General features: G+C 30.5%; 1 protein-coding gene across 12 annotated transcripts; it reads left to right on the top strand.

Moving 5' to 3' along the window:
• Positions 1–8,309: 8,309 nt before the first annotated feature.
• LOC142631436 (disease resistance protein Roq1-like) lies at positions 8,310–19,597 on the top strand. Of its 12 annotated transcripts, none has more exons than XM_075805612.1 (9): positions 8,310–8,879; positions 10,446–10,512; positions 11,840–12,014; positions 14,353–14,876; positions 15,995–17,096; positions 17,256–17,528; positions 17,632–18,426; positions 18,534–18,794; positions 18,904–19,597. In XM_075805612.1, the coding sequence occupies exons 4-9, from the start codon at positions 14,383–14,385 to the stop codon at positions 18,982–18,984; spliced, it is 3,006 nt and encodes a 1,001-aa protein (XP_075661727.1). In that variant the 5' UTR covers positions 8,310–8,879; positions 10,446–10,512; positions 11,840–12,014; positions 14,353–14,382; the 3' UTR covers positions 18,985–19,597. The 12 variants fall into 12 exon arrangements, with proteins under 12 accessions (XP_075661727.1, XP_075661716.1, XP_075661722.1 ...); XM_075805601.1 differs by having other exon boundaries at positions 8,311–8,477; positions 8,775–8,879; positions 18,534–19,597; XM_075805607.1 differs by having other exon boundaries at positions 8,311–8,477; positions 11,903–12,014; positions 18,534–19,597.
• Positions 19,598–26,736: the final 7,139 nt, after the last annotated feature.

The following is a 26,736-nucleotide window of genomic DNA, read 5'->3' as shown; positions in this document are numbered from 1 at the left end:
TAGATCCATTATTCTGATATAGTGGGTGTTACAAGATTAATTGTTGGATATTATTCTGATGGGCTAGAGTTATACAATTAATGGTGAGATAAGGAGTTTTCTGAATAATGAAAAGGCCTAAACGGATAGTCCATTAAGTGGGTTAATGGCTCATTATTTTCCATAATAAAAATAGAATATTAATTCGGGTCATTTACTCACCAACGGATATGGTAATTACTCTGAATGGGCTGTCAAGTAGGAGGATCTAAGGTGCTGATTCATTTCCAAATTTGACATCTCCACCCTTCACCTCTCCCTTGCGCACGTATCTGGCCCAATATTTGAGACAATTCATGTTAGCCCATTAATCACCACAATTAAAAAGAACAAAATAGTCTCTCTCCTTTTCAATGTGAGATTAAACATTTCCACTAACTTCTCATCTTTCACATTCAGTCCCACATCTTTACATTTATGTTATAAAATTTATTCATTTTAATTATTTAATATTAAAATGCTCCAACAGTGACAAGTATAAGTTAAGGCTTTCTTGAGTGTTTACAATGGTCTTACTTTCTCTTTCTTCATTTTTTTTTCTTTTGAAAAACCCCTCTCACAATGCATGATATCTTTTCCTATTTATAGTTTTGGTGTCTCCATATCAGCCGTCCACTTATAGAAGGGATGATTCTTCAAGCAAGATACTTGTCTTATCCTTTCCCTCTCCTCATTTTGAGGTTGTGGTGAGTAAGTAACAAGCTGTTGGAACACTGTTCAGAGGGGTCATTCAATCATTAATGTGGCATGTTGGTTGGTATAGTGCAGTTAATGTAAGGGGACAGTGGTTTTGTCGGGAAGTTTCCTCCAAATCTTATTCAAACTAGTTACTGTTCCTTTCACTAGTTGTCATCCTAGGCATGACTTGACAATCCCTAGTCCTCTCCTTGAGGTTCCGAGCCTTTTTCCTTCCTCGACTTAGTCTTCATATCTGCACTTTCCTTGAATTACTTGGGCTTGAAAATTTAATGTAAATGCTTCAATAGGCCCTTTTTTACTCTAAACTGGGCCTAGTCTTCTTTAGCTCATCCTGGCCCACACACACACACACACACACAGACACACATGGAACCATCATTTTTTCTTATGTAATTAAAAAGATTACTAATAGGACAAATACATTTATTTTGTTATATTAATTATTTTTATTGATGCATTAGTTATTAAGTATAATGAACTTTTGATATCATTTTTCTAAGATTTATATGAGAAAAAATTGATTTGAAATATGGAATTCTTGCTCAAATTTAGTTGCTTTTGCAGCAATTGAAACAAAATCCAACAAAAGAAGAAATAAATTTAATAACACACAATCAAAAATATTTATAAAAAAAAGACAAATGCGAAATCCACCCTCTAAGTTTCATCAGAACTTATTTCAGTTCTCTAACTTTGCTTTCGTTCATTTCAATCATGTAAGTTTCAAGTTTATTCAATTAAGGCCTTCGTCAATTTCCATTAAATTTTTTTTAAAAATTGGAAAATATCTTTCAATCATTAATTGGATTTTTTTTAATTTAAAAAATTTTAAAAAAAATTTTAAAAATTGGACAATAGAGAGGTTTTAATTGAAGAAATTTGAAACTTAAAGGACTCAAATGAATGAAAAATATAATTAGATGACTGAAATGAATTCTGGTGAAACATAAAGCATGACTATTGCATTTTAGCCAACAGTAATTGAAGGATATTTGCATTTTTTTTTTATAATATCAAACAATATTTACATTTTTAAGTAAGCATGAAGCATATGTATTATTAGTCATTATATCATGCAATTTCAAGTTTGCAAACACATATGATATAATGAAATTGCTATACTACTTTGTCTTTCTATTTTGTTTATAAAATAGAATAAAGATTAAAAAATTTTATAAAGAAAGTTATTGAAATATATTTTTTATACATTGTGCCAATCAATTGAGCTCTCTTTGAAATATTGAAGGAAACTAATAACAAGTGGCATCGAAAGTAACATGTCTACTTGTATATAATAAAAAAAAAAAAAAAACAGACTTTGGAATTAGTTTTGATTCCCATGACAATAATATTTCTAAATATGATTTCCTTTGATATATCCTGTTTACAAATAGGAGTTGGGTTAAAGAATTTGATGACAAAAAACATATCTTCTATCAATCTATACTTGACAATTGAATATTTCATTAATGGCTTAATCTTCTTAACCAATAATGATGATTTTCATGTGTGTAATGGAAGGAGAGTTTGTTATTCTCACCCGTACCCGTACCCGTACCGTACTTGACTTAATTGATACGGAAGAGTAGTATTTATGAAATTGGATTTGGATATTGTCCTTTTGACAAAGCAATATTAAGTAATTATCATTTTTGAAGATTTTTGTGAAAAATTACTAGTTTCTAAAGTCAAGGTTGCGGTAATTAATAACGTGGGTAGCCCTTCGAATTCATGGAGGATCATTAATGATTACCTGCAATACAAATATTGTTCCAGACATGGAACAGTCTGTTTGAATGGTACTCTATACTGGTTGGATTTCTGCAATCATCAAATGCACGTGGTTAACATTTTGTCATTTGATATGGCTAATGAAACATTCCGAAAATTCACTCCACCTCCATAAATTTATAATAAAATTTTGTCCAACTTGTCAAAACACGAAGGGAGGCTGTGTCTGAATTCAATTCAGGAGAAATGTTTTGAGATATATATGATGCTAGAGGATAATCAATGATAATCTCAATATTTTTTCAAGGATTTCAATCTAGAAGATAATTATTCCCTATATTATATTATTATTTATACACTATATCAATGAAATTATCAATACGGTCAGAGTTGATTGAAGGATGGTTTATATCAAGTTGATGATTCAAATTTCCATGTAAGGCTTTTTCTTAGGCTTTTTCCATTGGAGGAAATTATGATCCAAATTTCCATTTAAGGCTTTTTCCTTTGGAGGAAAGTATAACCCGAACATGTACTATGTAGAGGGCTAAATTAGCATATGAATTGATTATATTCTCAAGTTGCCAGTGCCAATTGCCTAGAGGTTGAAACTAGAGGTTTTGTTGTGCTTGATGTGAGATTGTGAGGTTTTCCCATTGCCAATGTATTTTCTCCATTTTTTTATTGTGTAGCTAATTTTTTAAACTCTCAATTAGATATTGAAACCATTTCTATTTTTATTGGTAATATTCTTTTGAAATGTTTCTTTCTATTATAGTTACTAGTATGTAATCGTGCTTATGCATTGGAATGATGAATTGCAATAGTGCTATTAATGTTAGTTTGGGTTATTATACATATATGACATAGTTCGACTAGGACATTTAGAAGTACTAAAATAGTTTTTCTTTAGAATTTTCATAATATTGGTTATATCAAGTTTCTCATTACATTACTATTACTTATATAATTTTGAAAATCACTAGATACTACATATACAATATCAATTCGCAATTATTGTCTTTAAAATTCTACTAAATACAAAACAATAAAATAATAAATTGGTTAAATACTCCTAAGTTGAATGGGGATAAATGCATAGGATCGTTCAGCTTAATTACAGTTTGTTACATTTAATTTCTTCGCATACAAAATATTTTAATAGAAATAGTTTTTTTTATTTAAATGTTCATTAGTTCAGAGAAAAAATAACAACAAAAATATAAACAATTTAATTTGTATGAAAAGATAACAAAAGCAAAATCTAATTTGATTCTAATTGAATTTTCTCTAAACTTTGGTTTAAAAAAGCAAATATATATTGATAGATATATTACCTAGTTAGTAATAGATGGTACATAGTCATGGTATATTACAAAAATGACTTATGAATTTGAATTATTTTTAGTTATACAAAAAAAAGCTCATAAATATAAAATCATTCAAACTCTCCCTTCCTCTAATTTTATATATAGAGTTAAATATATGATTAGGTTTTTTATGGTCTATTTATATTGAACTATATAGAGTTAGATATATGATTAAGTTTTTTATGATTTATTTATATTGGACTTCTCATTTTCTACACCAAATTAACTCATTTGGCACAAAAATTAAAAAAAAAAGATTAGATGGGACACGTGGCGCAAAATTAAACTCTAATTGAAATTCAATTTTTACACGTCCTTTTCTTTCCTCGGATCAATGACTCGCTTGTTTAGTAGTCCTAACTATTATAGGTGGATGTCGTCCCCTCGGAACTACTAGTAGTTTCGGTTGTTAAATCTCGTGCAAGTTAGGTGGTTGTGGTTGTATTGGTTGCAAGTAGAACGTAGGCACTTTAGGTGTGTGTTGACCATGCACTCTCGCATCATGTAATGTTGTATGTATGATAGAGGTGGTGTGGTGATTGACCTCAATGCTAATGGAATTAACTTATTTGGCACAAAAAATTAAAAACTTAGATTAGATGGGACACGTGGGGGAAAATTAGACTCTAATTGAATTTTAATTTGAAATCCAATTGAATTTTCTCTTAGTTTTGCCTATATATATATATATCTTATAAATTTGAATTTTTTATATATACAAAAAAAAAGATCATAAATATAAAATCATTCAAACTTTCCTTTTCTCTAATTTTATTTATAGAGTTAGATATATGATTAGGTTTTTTATGGCTTATTTATATTAGACTTTTAGTTTTCTACGCTAAATTAACTCATTTAGTACAAAAATTTAAAAACTTAGATTAGATAAGACACGTGGCGCAAAATTAAACTCCAATTGAAATCCAATTTTTACATTGAATTGACCCACTTGGCACAAAAATTAAACTCCACTTGAAATCCAAAATTTTTTTTTCACTAAACAATTATTCAAATTTTTACATTCAAGCTTATGATTTTTTAAGATTGTGGTTTTTCAAATGCAAGTGTAATAGACAAATTTACTAAGAATCAAAAAAGAATTGAGATTGAATCCTTTTTTTTTTTTTTTGAGAATCAGATTGAATCCATCTAAAACCAAGTGTTATCCCATAAATGTGTTAATGCTACCCATAATGTATCTATATAACAGAATAACTAAAGAATGATAAAGATTTTTTTGGGGAAATTGTTCTTTCACCATTAACTATGGTGCAGTTACAATGTATCCCTAAACATCAAAACAGAGCAATGTATAGGAGTACATTTTCATCAAATTTAGCAAAATTCATTTTTCTTTCTCTTTTGGTCACCCTCCCGTTTCTCAGCTATTCATTTGATTGATTTACAGTCTGTGTCCTACAAATCTTCTTCACCTATTGTTGCTCAATTCATCCAAATCACTGGAGACCTTCCACGCCATAAATCCATAATACAAATATACAATTATGATGTTGCTGATGGGTCTTCATCGTGGTCAAAGCTGTCCTAATTTTAATAGACAATCCATCTTGCTGAAAGGTCACGTCCTCAAAATATGGCCAGCTCTTCTTGCTTTTCTTCACATTCTTGGTCTCTTGTTCAGAACAAAAATCTTTTTAATTGGACAAAATTTTACTCGTGTCCTCAAAAATAGGCCAGCTCTCCATGCTTCCCTTCCCATTCTTGCTCTCCTGTTCACAAAAATATTGTTGTTAATTAACTGTCTGGAGAGGATGGGAGAGTGTTGGCATCATTAACAAAACAGAGGAAGAACCCCTGCGAATTATTTGAGGGCCAGCAAAGGTCATAATCCTAGAGAATTTTATGTATCTTAGTCATCAAAACCATATTTTCTGAACATATTCAAAAGTCTACAAAACTTTTTTATTTGTTTGTTTGTTTATTTTTCTTTGCTGTATTGGTATGTTATGCACCTAGTGGATCTTGAACCATGACCTGAGACACTTGACCCTCCAACCAATTATGTAGGCAACGATAGGGGCATACAATCTTAATATCAAGTGGGCACACACATATGATAAATGTACCTTCCATCCAATGGACCACCCCGGGGGTGGAAACCCCATACCTTAAGGATGTTCCTTGTCATCAAAAATAAAAAATAAAAAATAAGTATTGGTTGAGATGTGTGTAAGTTGATATTTATGGTAGCCTGGATCTCAATTTGAATATAATTTTTGTTTCATGTATAGTATACTATACGGAAATGTATGATTTTGTAGCTTGTAATCGTCGTAGTTGTTTGTAGAGCTCCAGTTTTTAATTTTTAATTTTCCCTCAAGAATCTGTCTTTATTGGGATGGTTGATAAATAAACAAGCGTGTAGCAAACAGATGACCTGATATAGTATGATGCCCCTCCAACAAATTTCATCATATACATACATTAGTCCTCAACATAACCATAACATATACCTTCTCGTATGTAATTTAGATACTTCTTTATACATATGCTAAACTGAAAACTTTTGAATTTCTCAAAAATCAAATCAACAAGACTTAAAAACATAAGTATTGAATGAATAGAAGAAGAATCACCAACTGCACACCTTGGACCTTTATTAAAAAGACAATAAACCTATATCAAGTCCTCACTAATGAATATATTGATATATACATGACAACTCAATATAGTTTGAGGCCTAAAATGACAATTTTAAATGTGGTCTTTCTCACATTTAATTAGTAATTTTGTATTTCAATGTAGTTAAAATATTTAAAAGTTTATCTTTTCTTAAAATGCAAAATTACTAATCAATTTTTTGTATTTAAAATTAGTTAATGCGTCATTTTCAATGATTATATTATATGGATAATTATTTAAAATATTTAAAGTAATATATCATTATTTTTAATGTTGGGAAAAATTACTTTTGAAAAAACAAATATTGTCAATAAAGCGATCTAAGCATTTAAAAAATAATAGTCATTTTTATTTAATCAAGAATAGTTATTTTAAATATTTGAATATCATTACAATAATTTTCATTGTTAAATTTCTATTGTCTTATTTTTATATTTTATTATATTAAAACTCTTTTTTATTAATTTTTTTAACTCATATGTGGTTTATTTTATTTTATTTCTAGTAACAATTTATTAAGAGATATTATTTAATTTTCAATTAATTTCTATATTATTCTCTTTTTAAAAAGTTCATATCCAAATTGATATTTTCTAGTACATAGACATTCAAAATTAAAAATATTTATAAATATAAAAATTATCTATAATATAGAATTATTGTAATGTAAAATAATAAACTCTAATTTATCAAGCGCTATGGCAACTTCCTTAAAATAGAATCAAATAACTTCAATCTACCAGGATAAAGACTAATTTAACACGGAGCTCGATGAATTAATAACTTCAATCTACTAGGATAAAGACGAATTTAACATGGAACTCGATGAATTAATAATGATAAAAACGAGGTCAATTTTATATATAGAAAAATTTTATCATTATTATTATTATTTTTGATGGGACTTTTATCATTATTAAAAGAGATGAAAATTTATTATTCTAGAGAGAGAGAGAGATATTAATGTGTGGCCATGTGGGGGTATTGAATGGATAATGTTGACAAATTACTATGTGGAATATTAATATAAAAAAAATTGAAGTCTTAAATTATTATGGTAAATTAATCATCAATTATGAGTAACATTTTCTATTTAAACAAGAGTAATGTTACCTCCACAAACTATTTAACAATATTTTTACAAATTATTGATGTGATAAGTTCTTTTAGTTCTAATATGAGTCTACCACTAATATCACATTTATGTTTACTAATAATTATTTGAAAATTACTAAAGCCACATCAATCGTTTGTAAAAATATTGTAAAATAGTTTGTATATGTAACATTAGTTTTTAAAGAAATGTATATTTTTTATATTCTTTTAGTTCTAATATGGGTCTACAATTAATATCACATTTATATTTATTAATAATTATTTAAAAATTATTAAAACCACATCAACAATTTGTAAAAATATTATAAACTAGTTTGTGTATGTAACATTAGTTTTTAAAGAAAGGTATATTTTTGATAGAATCAAAATCTTTCTGTCTCAAAATCTCTATATTCCGCTCTATGTCCACTTGGCCTTTTCTTATAGGGGGTGCCTTAGGCCAAGGCACAAGTGGCCTAGGCCCGTGAACCGTCCCTGGATATATTCAGCTACTTCATGCTATGTTTAGTCACCTACTCCATTGGATATTGGCAGATAATAGATAGAATATGCTACTTTACAAAACGACATTCAGAACGTTAAAACGGCATGAGTGGGTTGTTTGCTTTTAGACACGTTACTTTGTCAGAGAGAGTGGGAATTGACGTGTAGTTTTTTCATTCTAATTGTAATTACATTTTTGCCATTGAGTGTTCCACCGATAGAAAGAGAGAGAGAGAGAGAGAGTACGAGAAAAGAAATAAAAGAACAGGGGAAGCGAAGATCTAGAATAACTATTGGCATGGGTTTTCTTGAAGATTGAGAGTGAGAAATAAAGGAGCAGATGATAAATGTTTTGAGATGTGTTATTTTAATGTTTTGGATCTCCACACACAACAGGCATACTCTCTCTAACTTTCTCTTTGGTTTAATTGATTTTTTTTTTTTTGCCCCTTCTTTTTATACTGATTTCGCAAATTCGGTAGTGAGTCTTTGACATGTTTGATGAAATGCTTGCCTTAGAATGTTTATTTTGTGTGTGTTATATGGGATCGAACGAGCTTGATAATATTTGTGGTTTCATTGGGTTTGCTTCTCTAACCCACTTGATCTAATTGTTGCTGAAGTAGTAATGTTCTATCACTGCCACCTAGTGTTTGAAAGTGGATATTTAGACAGATTTCTTTGCATTATCAGCTACAGACTATTCTGTTCAGCTTCTAAGACTTGAAACATCCATATTGGTATCGGTGAAAGGCTCCATTTTGAGTTCTGTTGCTACTAAAGTTGCCTCTGTTGAAGGTATAATTCTTTACCTTTAATATAAGCCTAGGCTGAAGCTCACTGCTACTTTGTAGAAAGAAAACCCATTTTCAGAAATTGCAATATTTACTTAGATAAGGCGAAGATGATTCCCTTGGCCTTGGAATGCTGCATATCCAATTTTATTTAATTTAAAAAAAAAAAAAATTTGTTTCATAGTGTCATTGTTGTTTCTTGAGAAAACAGTGTATCTAGATGTTGACTACTTCATGCAAGAGAAAGTGTATTTTTAGTTTTTTACTAAACTACTTTATGTTTCACTATGAGCAATTCTAGGGATCCAATCGTTTAAGAGACTTCTTACTATTAATGAGTTGTAATTCTCAGAGTTTTCAATTCATAAAGAGCCATCCAAACTTTAAATCAATTGCAAATTGGATAAAAAATATTTTGAATTTCTATCAATTCCACTATAAATACAACTTATTGAATTCAATTTGGCAAACCACTATACCAGTTTTTATTTGCTTTTTTAGAGCTGTATGAATTCTTTTCCTCTTTGTTTTGTTTAAGAATTTAGGGCCTTTGTGTTAAAAAAATGTCTAATTTTGTGATGAATAACTTTTTTTTCCCCTTAGTGTGTTGTTGGGTGTATTCCGCTCTCAATAGGGAAATATATTGGGATCAAGTTTGCAAGTGCTCTCTCAACTTAATTACTTTTGCTAGCTTGATATATTGGGTTCTTTAAATGCTTAGTTTTTCTCATCTTTGGTATTTTGGATTAAATTTGAGGTTTGGGTTTAGGGTTTTGTTTTTGGTTATTACCTACTTATTATTATTATTATTATTATTATTATTTATTTATTTATTTTTTTGCATTATCGCTTATAATTAAAGTTCTACATCTCTCTTTAGTTTTAGTTTATTTGATTTGATTCGGATGTGATGGAAAGGTGGTCTGTGAATGTGATGTTGATGACAATGATGGGCATGAAAATCACGCTGTTGGTTATGTTGCAACTTTGGGCTTGTTTTAGAACTAGATTTCTCAATATTTCAGGATTTGAATTTCATATTTAGGGTTTTCATTTTTTTTTTCTCTGAGTGTCCTGTCAGTTTGGTCATAGAGAACTAACATGTATTCAGTTTTCTTATATTCGAATAATTATGGTACAACTGTTTTGAGCAAAAGATATATATTTAGTATGATTGAGTTCAAGATATATATATATATATATATATATATATATATATATATATATATATATATTTGTATTAGGAGTTTATAATTGCATTTATTTCTATATGATAATAAAACCTTTTATTTTGGGTATAATGAAACAAAATCATGTGGTATAGATCAATGGCTACTACTGGTGCTTTGCTTTCACCTACAATCTCTTTATTTCTAGTGGTTGGTATTAATTCTTAAGCAACATAAGTCTTAGGATAGAATTTTTGCTGTAGAGGCATTTGATTTTATTTATTTTTAATCTTTGGCAAATACAAGAGTAGCTCTATCATATATTTTTTCTTTTCTATGCAGTTTATAATTCTTCTGTTTATTTTTCTAAAAGTTTGTAATCTTTTTTTGCATTGCTACAGATGATGATTTAAATTTAGAGGTTAAGATGACTAGAGGACGGTCCTTAAATCACTTCGTGACATGAAGGTAAACCATCACTATCATTATTAAATTTTAAGTTATCTTTATATATTACGTTTCCAATGCAAATGAATTAGCTTGGTTACCTGTTTAGTTTTGATGTTCTTCTTGAAAAATTACTTAGATTTTTTTTATATATATTTTTTGAAATGCAGTGGTCGAACATTATACGTGTGGATAGAGATAAATAGCATGCTCTCATATGAAAATGCAAATTATGGATTTAAATTTTGCTTTTAGCAATCGCTTAATAACTGAAACATTGTCTAATATTCATTTTCCTTTCTCAATGTCCTCAAATAACTCAGTTATCTTCTATTAGATTTTAATTTAAGTCAATTGTGATAGAATCGTAATGTTGTTTACTATATAAAACTTTTTTTTTTATAAATTTTTTTTTTCAAGTGCATTGCACATGCCTCAAAACTAGTATATATATGTGTGTGTGTGTGTGACAAAATGACCTCAAAAGAATCAAATGGCATGAGTGTAAAGAAACGGTGGGCTGAGCTTGTATTTTGTTTGCGGATATGAGCATATTTACATTTTTAACCTTAAACAGTTATATATAGACTAGAGAGTGTGGGGGTTATTTGGTCTTTTGACCTATTTTGTTTTTTCTATGGACTTGCTTTATCATCTGTGTTTTTTCCTTGACAAATGAGTACTCTTTTAGAAGAAGAAAGAAGATGAGAAAAATTATATAAATTGATAATCATCCTGCCTCTGGGCATGAGGATAAACTTCTTAGCCCATCAAAAGTGAAAAACTCTTGGATTGCCTAGTAACTGGTTCTGTTGGGGGGAGGGGGGGTTAGTTGTTCGTAGGAGTTTAAGTAACAATGAGGATTGTTGTACAATATGCTCTGCAATGTGCAACTAATTTGAGTGAAGTTCTCTTATGTGATAAAAAAAAAAAAAACTGATAATTACTCCTTTGTCTACATCTACAACTACCAATTCATTCTGAAGCTTGAAGGTACCAACTCCCCCTTTCTTTCTCTAATTTTATAACTCACAAAAATATAGGTTTGAATCAGTTATACCAAATCACTAAGCTTAATTCTCTCTATGATTCTATTATTATTATTATTATTATTATTATTATTATTATTATTATTATTAATGTTGTTATTATTATTATTATTATTATTATTTTGTGTTTTCTTTCACTTTCTCACTGATTTTCCTTACAGCCACAGGTAACCTCTCTTTCTAAACTTTCAATTTGATTCACCCTTTTATAAAAATTTAGGTCCCTGTATGTGTAAAAATATGTTTCATTTGCCATTTTTTGTTTTAATATGTATGTCTTAGATCTCTATTTGTTTCAGATGAGTTGAGTTTTTGTGGTGATGTGTTAGATTGAGTGGTTTCTTCAAAATAAACAACTGTAGTTACAGAAGAGCTCTGAAGTTCAAACTCTTAAATTCCTTTGCAACAAGACCTCTACATCTGCAAAGATTACTCCCTCTTATGAAGCCATCTAGTGGCTTTGTTCTCTTTTAGGTATTTCTCAATTTTTTTTTTTCTTTTCTTCTAATTACATTATATATATGCGTGTGTGTAAACACATATAGATGTGCAGCAGTGCAAGCAAAGGGTTTTTTTTTTTAAAACCAAATTTTTGTTTACAATGTTTGACTGAATTATGGACAGGGTACACTGCACTATGTGCACATCCACATGAACTTGTAAATTTGCTATTTTTCATTTGTGAAATTAAAAAAAATGAGATTCTTCTTTGATTTTGGAAATCAATTCTAGGAGGTATTTGTTGTACATGTAAGAAAGCTTCTAAAATAAAAGTGGTTGAGTTATTAAAAGAGGCATGGGCTAATACTCCATTATGTTGGTGTAGAGTAAATTGATTAACTTGCACAAATTATATCATTAGCATGTAGAGAGATGACAACTATAATGATGTTTAAACCAATTTGTCAATTGGGCTTGACCTTAGCGATAATGCATGGGGCCACCTCAAAAATTTTCCATTTTTTGCAATCATTGTAAGCTTCTCTATGGGAAATTTCTCATGACTTCCTTCTAAAGTAGTGCAGGTAATTGGGCTGGATTATGATGGATACTTTCTAATTTCATGAAAGCACTGTTGTTTGTTGTACTTTGTTTTAAAATCTGGGTTATGATATCCTTCTTTATTCTCTTAGTTTTTACAACTTGCTAAATCCTTTTTTTGCCACTGTTTGCAGCCTAGACTTGCATTTAGGATTTTAAGTTCCAATTATCTTATTCAATTTGTTGCATGCTTCATTATAAAATTAATTTTGTTTGATTATTCACCACAAGGGAAGATTAATTAACATTTTACTTCAATTCTTAATTATCATTAGGCTTTCCACTAGAATTTTAATGAACATGACAAGCATGGGCATTGCCTGTGCCGCAAAAACTAGTATCATTAAAAATATTGTTATGACAATTTTCTGTTTGCATGAGGATTCTCTCTCTCTGTCTCTCTCTCTCTCTCTCCAGTTTATTCATTTATTTAAATTATTTATAATAATTTTGAAACTTTTCTGTTTATAGGTATTGTTGTACTTTTGCCTAATTTATTTTTAAAGTAAATAAGCCTAGAAAAATAAACTCTTTCAAATGCATATTAATAAGTTGTATATGCTCATTGTGTTCTAATAACATCTTTTTGGGAATCCAAATTTTCTATCCCACTCTCTCTATACCACTTTATGTTCCACAAATAATAACATACCATATTTCCACTTATTTAATTAATTCCTTATTTTTGCATTTTTCTTATTTCACTTATCTAAAATAATTAAAAAATATGCCACATATTCCAGCAGTACCACTGACCTCCGGAGGCACCAGTCACCGACACTATCAGCACCAGTCAGTTGTGGAGGCTGCGACATGGCTATGAGCTCATTACTGGCGTTGATGGTGTCAGTGACTGGTACCGGCGGAGGTCAGTGGTGGTACTGGAATGTGTGTGATCTTTTATTTTATTTTAGGTAAGTGAAATAAGAACAAGGAATAAGATTGGAATTAATTAAATAAGTGGATATATGACCTGTTCTTATTTGAGGAACATAAAGTGGTATAGAGAGAGTAGGACAGAAGATTTGGATTCAGCATTTTGGTTGACAAGAGCCTTGTAAATCAGTAACATTGTTTACTATCCTTAATTATGAAAACTGGGATTCCTCTCAATTACCAAATTATTTATAAAAGAAAAAAAAAATCATTTTAGCTATAAGTGCTGATCGGCTCTAATTTTGAAGGCTTTGGGGGCAGTGATAGTTTCACATAACCTATTGCACATTGACCGTACATTCCCCTAAAGCCATTAAGTAATCTCCCGTCAGCTATCCCAATTTCACCTAACTATTCTTCTTATTATTCATGAATAACCTAATCTTGTAAACAAACACACAAGCATTTCAGCTACTAAATTTCTTCTCCCCCTCCATCCAAAAAAAGCTTCCATCTCCCCCAAGAATTTTGCCTATTAAAATGCCAACATAGAAAATGAACTATTATGGTAAGTGGGAAGCGTTTGATAGATCTTACAACTCACTTTCGATATTGACTAATAAGATATGAAATTAAAATTCTTTTTGACTGCAATGGCTGGTATGGTGCTAAGAAATATTCAAAGAGTTTAAGGTTTCACACAAAAATTCCATGATATTGCAATAAAAAGAAGCATCAATATGGCACTTGGAAGTTCAAAGATGTACTGGTCACACTGAAAGCTAGCCACCTTTAAAGGCTCCTCTTGCTTGCATTCACCCTTTTCCAAATTTGTCATTCACTTTCCTTAGTTATATTGACTACCCCTTCACAGTTTTCTTTCTCCTCCTTTCAGATCTTTACAACAGTCTGCTCGTAAATCCTGATGGCTCTTGTGACCAGTGAAAGAGCCTCATCTTCTTCTTTCACTCACCAACCCAAGAACTTTGATGTCTTCTTGAGTTTTAGAGGTGAAGATACACGCCATGGTTTTATTAGCCATTTGTATGAGGCTTTGCATTTGAGGGGTATTCACACCTTCATTGATGATAAGCTCCCAAGGGGAGAAAAAATTTCTGTAGAGCTTCTCAAAATCATTGAGAACTCAACAATGTTAATAATCGTATTTTCTGAAAACTATGCATCCTCCACTTGGTGTTTGGATGAGCTTGCCAAGATTGTTGAGTGTAAGAAGAATGGCCAGTTGGTGCGACCCGTTTTTTACAAGGTGGAACCATCAGAACTATGTAAGCAAAATGGAAAGTTCGGGAAAGCTTTAGCTAAACATGAAAAAAACATTAAGGACTACAAGAAATTACAAAGATGGAGAAATGCTCTCCAAGAAGCAACCGATATGTCTGGTTGGCATTACAAGCATAGGTATGCATTCAGTGACAATTCTTGTGCCTTTTATGAGTTTTAGTGGTTTGTTATGACCACTAAGTGCTACTTTGCATTTAGCAGTTTTTTGAATATACATTTTTCTTATAAAAAAAAAAAAAACTACTTTTTGGCCAAATTATGAATCTACTTTTTTTTTTCTTCATATCTTCTACCATAGACATTAGCTTGCAATGGTAGAAAGTTTTTTTTTTTTTTTTTTTTTTGAGAATTGGTATAAAGAAGAATTTAAATGTATATATTATCCATTAATTTTTTTTTTGAAAAACTTCCTCAATAATTTATTTATAGTATTAAGAAAAGTGGGTTTTAGTAAGTTCCAGTTATCAACTAACTAGATTTTCCATGCAACTTCATGTTAAAAGTATAGTTATCATAATTGTACCAAACTGATGAATTGTACGAAATTCTGGATTGGTATAAAGGAAACTGTCAGATTTTCAAAACAAAAATAAAACAAATCAATTAAACCATGTAAAATCACCAGGTTTTTTAGAAAAATACCGAACATCATGATTTTATTTGAACTGTTTGGTTTTTAATGTTTAAGTCATTTTGATCAATTCAAAATGTCCTATTTTATAGTCATTTTCATAAATGAGCATATATTAAATTCTATATTTAAATAAATTTTCTAAACAATAATATTCTATTAATTTCAATCTATGTTATACCTACATGTTTATGTATTAATTGAATACCATTGCATTTTTTATTATTATTGTATCTTCACTTTTTTTTTTCTTCGTATTTTTTAATTTATTCTTATTTTAAAATTAATTAGTTATTTGTCTAACAGTTGAGCCAGTGACACAATTGTTGAACCAATGAACCACCATACCACTCCCTTGATGGTTTAATGCTTAATCTGTTTGGATAACTTTGCCTAAAGGCCTAAAAATACTTTCCTGACAAAAAAAAGTAGTGCTAACTTAATTATAGTCATAGATTTATAAATTAATACATGCCACTTTAATAGTCAATTTTCAAATTTAATGCGCTCACCAAATGTCTTAGATATGGTTTATCTTCATATTTTTATTTATTCTATTTTCTAATCTCACTCGTTATATTTTTTAATGTTCTGTGAATGACAGTAGCAGCGAGTTCAAATTTATCCAAGGAATTGTTGAAGAGATCTCAAATTCTAAATTAAATCGCACGCCATTATATGTTGCTCGATACCCTATTGGAATAAATCATCGTGTAAAGATCATTCTTTCAGATATTGATTCAAATGATGCTCACATGATAGGGATCTATGGCCCTGCTGGAATAGGTAAGACAACAATTGCAAAAGCCATTTTTAACAGAATTTGTGATCATTTTGATGGATTTTGTTATCTAGAAAATTTTAGAGAAAAATCGGGGACAAATGATGGGGTAATCAAACTACAAGAGAAACTTCTTTTAGAGATCTTAAGGGATAAAAATTTAAAGGTGGGTAACAAATCTAGAGGAATCAATATGATAAAGGAAAGACTTTTTTTTATGAGGATTCTTATAGTTCTCGATGATGTGGATAAATGGGTCCAGATAGAAAATTTTCTTGGAGGATGTGATTGGTTTGCTTTCGGAAGCAAAATCATTATAACAACAAGAGACAAACACTTGGTAGCTACTCCTGCAAAATGTTTTTCAATGTATGAGGTTAAGGATTTAGATCAAGATGAAGCTCTTGAACTCTTTAGTATGCATGCCTTCCAAAGCAAAAAACCCAAAAAAGATTATTTGAAACTTGCAAACCAAGTTATAGAATATTCCAAGGGACTTCCGTTAGCTCTAGTAATAATAGGTGCTGATTTGTGTGGAAGAAGTAAACTTGAATGGAAAAGTGCAATAGATAAGTATAAAAGAATTCCTAACAAAGAAATTCAAAAAGTACTCGAAATAAGTTATGAAGGATTGGATGAAATTGAACAGAATATATTCCTTGATATTGCATGTTTCTTTAAGGGATTTCGGAAGAAGTATGTCATGGATATATTGGATTATTGTGATTTAAATCCAATTTATGGAATTCAAAAACTTATTGATAAATGTCTAATAAGTGTAGATCAATATGACAAATTGTTGATGCATGACTTTCTACAACAAATGGGTAAGGACATTGTTCGGCGGGAATCACCACAACTACCTGGAGAGCGTAGTAGGCTATGGTGTTATGAGGATGTTCTTGATGTGGTAACTAAAAATACGGTATGCATTATTTTACTCATTTTACAAATGGCATATGTAGTGAATTTTTTTTCTTCAATTTAAATGTGGAAGAAAATTTAAGTTTGGTTTTTGTTTAAATTTATTGTCATTATACTTCTTATTGTGTAGTGTGATTCACTTAATGCTTTGTTTAATTAGGGGTTGAAAAAAATTCGAGGCATAATGATATGTTCACCTAAATCATCAAAGATTCAATTAGAGCCTAAATGTCTTGAAAAGATGAAAAATCTCAAGTTCCTTATAGTTAGTAATGTAGAGATATGTGGAGATCTTGAATATCTTCCCAACGGATTAAGGGTGCTTGATTGGAGTGGGTCTCCTTTATCTTCCTTACCATCCAATCCTCATACCAAAAAACTCACTATACTTAACATACCAAAAAGTCGTGTTATAATGTACAAGCTTCTCAAGGTATAATTTTTATTTATTTATTTATAAATTACTATTACTTTATTAATGATGAAACTATAATGTAACATTTGATGAAGTTATTTTTTATTCTTTTTTTCTACAGAGGATACAATGTAAAAGCTTGACATGCATGAATTTTCAATCCTGTCAATACATAAGGGAAGTACCTGACTTATCGATCGCCTCCCCAAACATAAAGCAACTGGATCTCCGTGAATGTATAAAATTAGTAGAGGTTCATGACTCTAATGGATGTCTTGATAAGCTTGAAAGCTGGGACCTCACGGGTTGTGTTGAACTTCAAATTATTCCAAGCTTCATTAGGATGAAATCGCTTAAATTTTTAATTCTTTATGAGTGCAAAAGGGTTAAGCGGTTCCCTAATATTCCAGAAGAAATGGAAAATTTAAAGTTTTTAAGTCTAGCATACACTGCCATTAGAGTGCTTCCTTCATCATTTGGGAATCTCATTGGGATTGAGCGATTAGATTTAGGTTCCTATTTCTATTCGTGTCATCTTCCAAGTAGCATCTATAAATTGAAATATCTTCGCAAGCTTGTTCTTCATGGCCGAGTTCAATTTCCAAAGGATGTGGAGATTGGTAGACAAGCACTATGCAATTCTTATGGTGGCTTCTCAAAATATGGTTTTGTGATGTTGAATTTTATAAAAAAATTGACTTCTTGTTTCAACCTTGTAGAGAAATGTTTATTATCAAGGAGTGAAAATTTGAACTTCCAAGATGGCATTATGAGATTCAATGGTTTAAATTTTCTTCTAATTGAGGATTCTAAGTTACTTAAGAAAATTCCAAAGCTTCCAGAAAGTATAAGATCTGTGTATGTAGCAAACTGCATCTCGTTGAATTCACAATCATTAACAAAGTTATTCCTTCAGGTACCCCTCTCTCTTAAAGTTATAAAGAAACAAATTTGGATGCCTTTCCAAATACTTTACTAGATTTGTTAAACTTCCAAATTCTCAAATTTCCTAATTGCATGCAGTTTGGAAGAAATTTGGGGGTTGCACCAAATATGAAATGTTTAGCTGTGAAATGCAATGTATTAGTGGATTCGCATTCACATCAGATTGATTACTCTTCCCAGCTCCCCCTCTCCAAGTTCTTCCTAATTGAAGAAGAGTTACGTCCAACTCTAGATGCGTATCTGATTGATTTTGGAGAGAGATATAATATTATAGTACCAGAAAAGAAGATTCCAAAGTGGTTCAACCATCAAAGCATTGAAAGTTCTATCTCATTCTGGGTTGGTCCAAAATTTCCAACATTTGCCTTTTGTATTGCTTTTCATCTAGTTCCATTGAAGGATAGTTATGCTAATAATGATAAGTGTGGTTCTCTTCTTGATGATATAGTCAGTTGGATTTGTGTTGTCAACATTTTCATCAATGGTCACAAGCGACCTTTCATGCAGCAGCCGATCTTTCAGTGTTTGAAGTGTGATCATTTGTGGTTTTACGGTGTACCTCATAGCCAATTACAGCAGAAATTTGGAGACTTGATGCAAGGTGATCGAAATCATGTTGAGGTTTCATGTAAAATCTCTCATTGGGCAAGTGAATTTGGAAATTTTGCTCCTGTCATTGCAAGGATGGGGGCACATGTGGAATGCATTTGTCCTCTAAATTCCATTATCATCCATGACAACTATGCAACTCTGACAACACTGAGCTCACACCTTGACAACCTCCTGTCCGCTTTTGATGGTTCACTTATAAATCATGCGAGTCTCAGCAAACTCAGACGCAAGAGAACCTTGACCTCCTCTAATCCCTGATGACACTAGCTGTCTTTCCTTGACATCTGATTCAAGGCTTCCTATGGATATAGCTAATGGGTTTGACTTAAGTGTGGGTTTTCTAAATTTGGGTATCAACTCAACTGATGGTGATGGGTTTGATTTGGGTTTCAATGGCCCATCCCTCCCTAAAAAATGGCTCCATCTTCAATCCATAGCCACTATTAAGGAAACTGAGAATCTCTGAATCAAATTTTAAACAAATATGCCCAGGTACTATTATTCCATTGAAACTGTTTTCCTTTGCATCATCTTTGTTCTATTTCTTTTATGTTGTAAAATTCCGGAGTATGTCTCCCTCTTTTGCTTTGTTTGATTTGCATCTTTGGTGGTATTTGTCACTTCCCATTCTCTCTCTTAATTCACAATCTCACCATGCGGATACTAATTCAATTTGAGAGGACATTAATGCTAAGAATAAGCAGAATTGATGGCATTTGATTTGTTGTTGAATTCAATTTCTTGTGATCTAATGGTACAAGTTTCAAAATTACTTGAGAAAAAAGCATTAAATTTATCTAGTTAATGGACTAGTAAAGTCAAAAGGCCTATGATTTTTTAGACTTGCAAAGTTCAACATCCAACTGACCATAGTCAAGAGATTTACTTGTACTGATTAGAATTATTGGTCATTAGCTGAGTGCTTTTGTTATGGGGTGTTGAAGGGGCTCACTGGTATTAGTTTTGGAATAGATAGCTTGAGTGAATGTTGTTGGAAAGTTAAGGTTTGATTGATGGAATTGTCTCAGTGTCATTGATTTTCAGCTAGAAGACTCTGCTCAAACACAATGCATTGAAAGTTGTTTGAGAGTTAAAACAGTTGTACAGAGTGGTCAGGTCTGCAAGATTTGGCAGAACTAAGCACTTAACTAGGAGTGTCTTAAAATCTTAGGAATACATTTTTTCCTTTCAAAAAATTTGAAAAATAATGGTTTTTTTATTCTATTTGAATAGTTCATGATTTTAGTTGTCTTAAATGCATTTGTGCAGTTGGCGATTCTTCTTCTATTCATTCAATACTTATGTTTCTACTTACTGATTTGATTTTTGAGAAATTCAAAAATTTTCAGTTTAGCATAAGTAGAAAGAAGAATCTAAATTACATAGAAGAAGATATATGTTATGGTTATGTTAAGGACTAATGTATGATTGTATATGATGAAATTTGGAGGGGCATCAGATTATATCAGGTCATCTGTTTGCTACACACTTGTTTATTTATCAATTATTCTACTAAATACAGATTCTTGAGGGAAATATAGTATTTTTGTAAGTCAACTGTAACAAACTGCAAAAAAGCAAATGTACTGCTTTATTTTTATTACTTATGGTTTCTAGCATAAAGACAAGCAATATTGTATGTTCTTGCAATACAGAAGTCATCCGAGAAAGTGTACTTCTAGACAAAGGATGGCATTCAGTGATAATATTGGAATGATCTGAAAAAAGAAAGCATCCTCTACACAATTTTGCAAATTTAGAAGCCTATGACTAAAACCTGATTAAAAATCCAATTCTTTAGATGTTTAAATTATCAATTATTCTTTAGATGTTTATTTAGACCATAATCCCCGTTTCCAGTTAGACCAGAAGTGTTCTTTGATCTTCTCCTGCCTCACTTGTTTAAGACTTGATTATGTGGTTGAGAGAAGTAGGTTGATAGCGATGTTTGGTGTGGGTAATGCTGTAGATGGGAGAGGAATATTATGGTTGAGAAGGGCACTCACACAGGGTGTCTAAGTGGTAAGGGAGGGTGCCTAGACTAAGTGTGAACCCAGAAGTCTTTGGTTCAACTCCTAGTTAATGCATTTTCCGATTTATTTGATGCCTATTGACTGGCGGTGTGTAGGAATCTTGGGGTTTGCCTCTCTGGGTGGTCCTATTGGCCCATACCTTGAGAGTGTTCCTTGACATCAATAAATCTATATATTGTTGCTACGCTTTAGTTGAGTCATATCAGTGCCCTCGTCATTATCTTTTTTCTTTCCAATTTTCTTATAACTGTTTTTAATATATATATATATATATATTTTTTTTTTTTTTAATATTTACACTTCTCCAACATATCTCATTCTCTTACCTTTTCATCACTCCACTACTTCTCCAATCTTCCCATCTCTTACCTTTTTATCTTCCCACTACCTTCTACATTAAAATCAATCTTCATTTTTTCCTTCATTTTCCTTTATTTTTGTCTCTTATTCACACTCTCTTACTATAGGTTTGTCACTATCTCTTCCATTCTATGCATACTTTTCTCTCACAAAAAAAAGGTTCTCTCTCTCTCTCTCTCAATTTTTTGATGGATTTATTTTTTTATTTTTCTTGCATCTCTGCTTTAGGTTGATAATTTTTTTTATATTCTTTAAAACTCTACTTTGGGTTAATGCGATTTAGTTTTGTTTTTTAAACTGTTTTTTTTTTCTTTTTATTGTTAAATGTTATCTTATTGCGTTATAATTTAAAAGTTGAAGCGTAGCATTTATTGTTGCTACGCTTCAATTGAGCCATATCAGCGTCCACGATAGTCTTTTTTCTTTCCAATTTATCTATAATTTTTTTTAACATTTTTTTTTTAATATTTACACTTCTCCAACATTTCTCATTCCCTTACCTTTTCATCTTTCCACTACCTTCTATATTAATATCATTTTTCATTTTCCCCTTCATCTTTTTTTATTTTTGTCTCTTCTTATTCATACCCTCTTACTATAGATTTATCATTATTTCTTCCATTCTATGCATAGTTTTCCATCACAAAAAAAAGGTTCTCTCTCTCTCCCTCTCAATTTTTTGGTGGATTTTTTTTTTCTTTCATTTTTGCTTTAGGTTGATAATTTTTTTTTATATTCTTTAAAACTTTACTTTGGGTTAATGCGATTTAGTTTTGTTTTTTAAATTGTTTTTTTTTTTTTTTTGTTCTCTTTGATTGTTAAATATTATCCTATTGTGTTATAAAGAATTAAATATAACATATAAAAATATAATATTATTTTATTACATAGCATGATTTGATTAATTTGGTATTTATTCTATTACATAACATGATTTTTTATAGTGCTCAATTTAGATGTTAGACTATGAGACTTTATTAATTTTTGTTTATTTTTTTTATCCTTTGTGGTGGATATAGTACTCTTAATAGTTGTATTAGAAGTACTCTATAAAACCATTTATTTAGAGAAAAACAAATGTTAGCCAAACGAAAATAATTAGATGGGTGACAAATTTTAGCATTTGTAATTTTATTATTATTATTATTATTGTTAATATTATTATTATTATTATTGTTTTATAACAATGCATATATATAAATTTAATTATTAGATTTTTCTAATAATTTTTTATTTGATAATATGTTTTGGGTGGACGTAATTACAATTTTTGCAAAGAAAATAACCTTAATAGATTATCAACAACAAATTATTTTCCAAATTGATCCAATTAATCATAATTAAGTTTTATTAATATTTTTAGTTACGCTTTTTGGTGTTTTGGATTGTAGGCAGAAAAATAAAGTTTGAGAAAATTTGTTTAAAAATAAAAGAACCAAATTTTATATTCTTTTTAATGATTCACAAAATGTTATAAATAATTTTTATTAAAAAATAAATATTTTCATTAACTTGCCTTTCGAATTTTTGAGAAAAATTGTATTATTTTCATTTTGGTATTACAATTTATATTTATGATTTATGATTGTTTCTATTATACATAAAAATATGATTACAAAATACATTACTCATTATTAAATAATTTTAAATTGTAAATAAATAAATAAATAAATAAATAAATAAATATATATATATATATATATATATATATATATATATATATATATATAACTACCATAAAAATAATTATCACGCAACGCTCGGGTTCGAGGCTAGTAAATAAATAACCACTAAAATCCCCTCAAACACAAACCGAAGCTCTGTAAACAACTACAACGATTACGAACTACAAAATCATACATCTCCTTATACTATACTTGAAACAAAAATTATATTCAAATTGAGATCCAAGCTACCATAAATATCGATGTAAACCTCAACAAGAATTTATTTTTTATATTTTATTTTTGATGATAAGAAACGCCCTCAAGGTATGGGGTTTGCCCTTGGGGATGGTCCCATTGGATGGACGGTACATTCATCATGCGTGTGTGTGCACGTGATATTTAGGATTGTATGTCCCTATCTTTGCTCATCTGGTACTTCTTCTCCCACAATAATTGGTTGGAGGGTCAGGTCATGGTTCAAGATCCCCTAGGTGCGTAACTTACCAATACATAAAAAAAATAAAAAACAAATTGCTCAAGTTTCCCAAGTGAAGGTGACACATTGCTACAGGCTAATCGATGCGCTGTTGGTTTGGCTAGACTAGGAACTAAGCATGATGACAACGCCTTCCCATCCTCTCCTTACAGTTAATTAACAACGATATTTTTGTGAACAAGAGAGCAAGAATGGGAAGGAAAGCATGGAGAGCTGGCCTTTTTTGAGGGCATGAGTAAAATTTAGTCTAATTAATTTTTTTTTTGGTTTTTTTTTTTGTTTTGAACAGAAGACCAAGAATGGGAAGAAAAGCAAGAAAAGCCGGCTATATTTTGAGGACAAGAATAGAAAATTTTGTCTGATCTTGATGAATAACTGAGAAAAGGGGGGGGGGGGGGGGGTGGACCCAAAGAGAGAATTTTGAATTTTGTTAAATTTGACGAAAATGTATCCCTAAACATTGCTCTGTTTTGATGTTTAGGGATACATTGTAACTGCACCATAGTTAATGGTGAAAGTACAATTTCCCCAAAAATCTTTATCATTATTTAGTTAAATGGATAAATCATGACCCATGATTCATGGGTAGTATTAACACATTTATGTGATAACACTTGATTTAAGATGGATTCAATCTCATTCTTTTTGGCTTCTTACTAAATTTGTCTTCTACACTTGTATTCGAAATACCACAAACTTAAAAAATGGCAAGCTTGAATATAACAATTGGAATAACTCTTTAGTGAAATTATCTATAGAAAGAAAATATTCAAAAGGATGTTACTAACAAAAATAGAAATGGTTTCAATATCTAATTGGGAGTTTAAAATTATGATAAAATTTAGTTACAAAATTGGTCGTAGTGTATTATTTCATATTTTAAAATTCTAATTGTTGAATTTCATATTCTTTTTACTCTTAATACACATATCAAATTTTGTATCAATTAGATATTATTTACTATATAATCTATAAACTTATATTGTATACATAATTTTAAACTACAAAAACTTGCAATTTAAATATTTTATTGATGACATAACTATTGATTTTCAATTTTTTAAAAGTTTTGCAAGCATGAAGTATATAAAAAGAAGATATAATCCAATTGTGGATTTATTAAAATTCAACTCCAATAAAAAGATATTAAGTAAGATTGTAGCCTTCTAACCAAAGAAGGCTACAAACTTTATTAGAACTCACGTAAAATGTCTTAGCTAACAATCTCAAGCCAAACTTTATTAGAACTTACTTAAGGTGACTCCAATTTGTACTTAACAAAATGAGGATCCATAAAGAATAACAATGAAATTACCTAGTTATGAATTGCACCACCATATACAGCATTACCCACTCCAAACCCCTTGTCAAACTCCAATATACCACTACAAACCTACTTCCCTCAACCACATAATCAAGTCTCAAACAAGAGCTAGGCAAAAACCTAAGAAATCAAGACAGATGAAAACTCACCTTAAAATCCACGTATGTGAGGCAGGAAAAGATCAAAGAACATTTCTAGTCTAACTGGAAACAGGGATTATGGTCTAACAAGTAATTAATTATGAGAAAACAGAGTTTGGAAAAACTGAATTGCTCAGCCCATTCATTGATTGAATTCTATATTATATACAAGCTAACAGACCCAAAATACACGTGTAACTAACTTAACAAACGCACCTACGTGTGAACACAGACTAACTAACACAATAGACTCAAGCACGTGCGAGGCTAAACTACCAATGAATGCATACAAAAGCTACATGTCGTTTACTGTACAATTGTTCACTACACTAGCTTGTCGTTTAGACAAACTCAAGCTTTTACTGAACTGTTTTATCTCTAAAGCTCGAGGCACAACTCCTTGCTGATCATTTGATTCTTCATGCTCTGCATCTACCCTTACACTAACTGCTCCAATACCTGATTGCTTAAGCTCCTTTAGTGCACTAGTTGCTGCACTGTATGGCTGCCTGTGCTGCTCTAATGCATCAGTTGGTGAGGCTGCACCATCATGCTTGTGATATTAATGGCATAGGGTATTGAAATTGAAACATCTAAAGAATTGGATTTTTAATCGGGTTTTAGTCATGGGCTTCTAAATTTGCATAATTATGTGACAGATGCTCTCTTTTTCTCAAATCATTCCAATATTATCACTAAATGCCACCCTTTGTCTAGAAGCACATTTTCTCGGATGCCTTTTGTATCGCAAGAACACACCCCAAGCATTGCCAATTTATTTAAAGTTTTTCTTCCTTTCTTGATCTGTTGGAACTTGGAATATTGTTTGTCTTTATGCTGGAAACCTGTCTTTATGCTAGAAACCATTAGTAATAAAATTAAGAAGTACATTTGCTTCTTTGCTATTTGTTACAGTTGAGCTTACAAATATACTATGTTTCCTTCAAGAATTTGTCTTTATTAGGATGGTTGATAAATAAACGATTGTGTATGAGACAGATGACTTGATATACTCTGATGCCCCTCAAACATATTTCATCATATACGATCATACATTAGTCCTTAAAATAACCATAACAAATATCTTCTCGTATGTAATTTAGATACTTCTTTATACATGTGCTAAGCTAAAAACTTTTGAATTTCTCAAAAATCAAATCAGTAAGAAGTAAAAACATAAGTATTGATTGAAAAGAAGAAGAATCACCGAGTGCACAGACGCTTGCCCCCCTTTTATTTTTCGTTTCTTCGACTGGATCAAGACAATAAAATTGTCCCTTAGACCTTTAATTTTTTTTTTATTTAAAAAGCAATAAACTTGAAAGTTGTCAGCCTTCCAAGGCAAAGGACTTTTACATTTAAAGGCAAGAGTGAGAAGATCATATAAATACCTATAATAGAAAAAATTGAGCAGTAGGTTAGCATAAGAAAAATGAAATTACATCAAAACAGAGGAAACAAAATTGTATACTAAAAAAATTGTTAGTTCGGAGACTGCAAAGTTTGAATACAAAGAAAGCGTGCAGAAATGTAATAAAAACATGTCCAACTAGCAAAAAAGCTGATCCATGCATAAGATTTCTCAATACATAGAACCTTCCTTGCACGCTTATATAAATATCCGAGTGGAGCTTACTACTGGTCAACTC

Source organism: Castanea sativa, chromosome 4, assembly GCF_040712315.1.
Source record: "Castanea sativa cultivar Marrone di Chiusa Pesio chromosome 4, ASM4071231v1".
In the NCBI taxonomy this organism is placed as follows: domain Eukaryota; kingdom Viridiplantae; phylum Streptophyta; class Magnoliopsida; order Fagales; family Fagaceae; genus Castanea; species Castanea sativa.
This window is presented reverse-complemented; position numbering and strand designations above follow the sequence as displayed.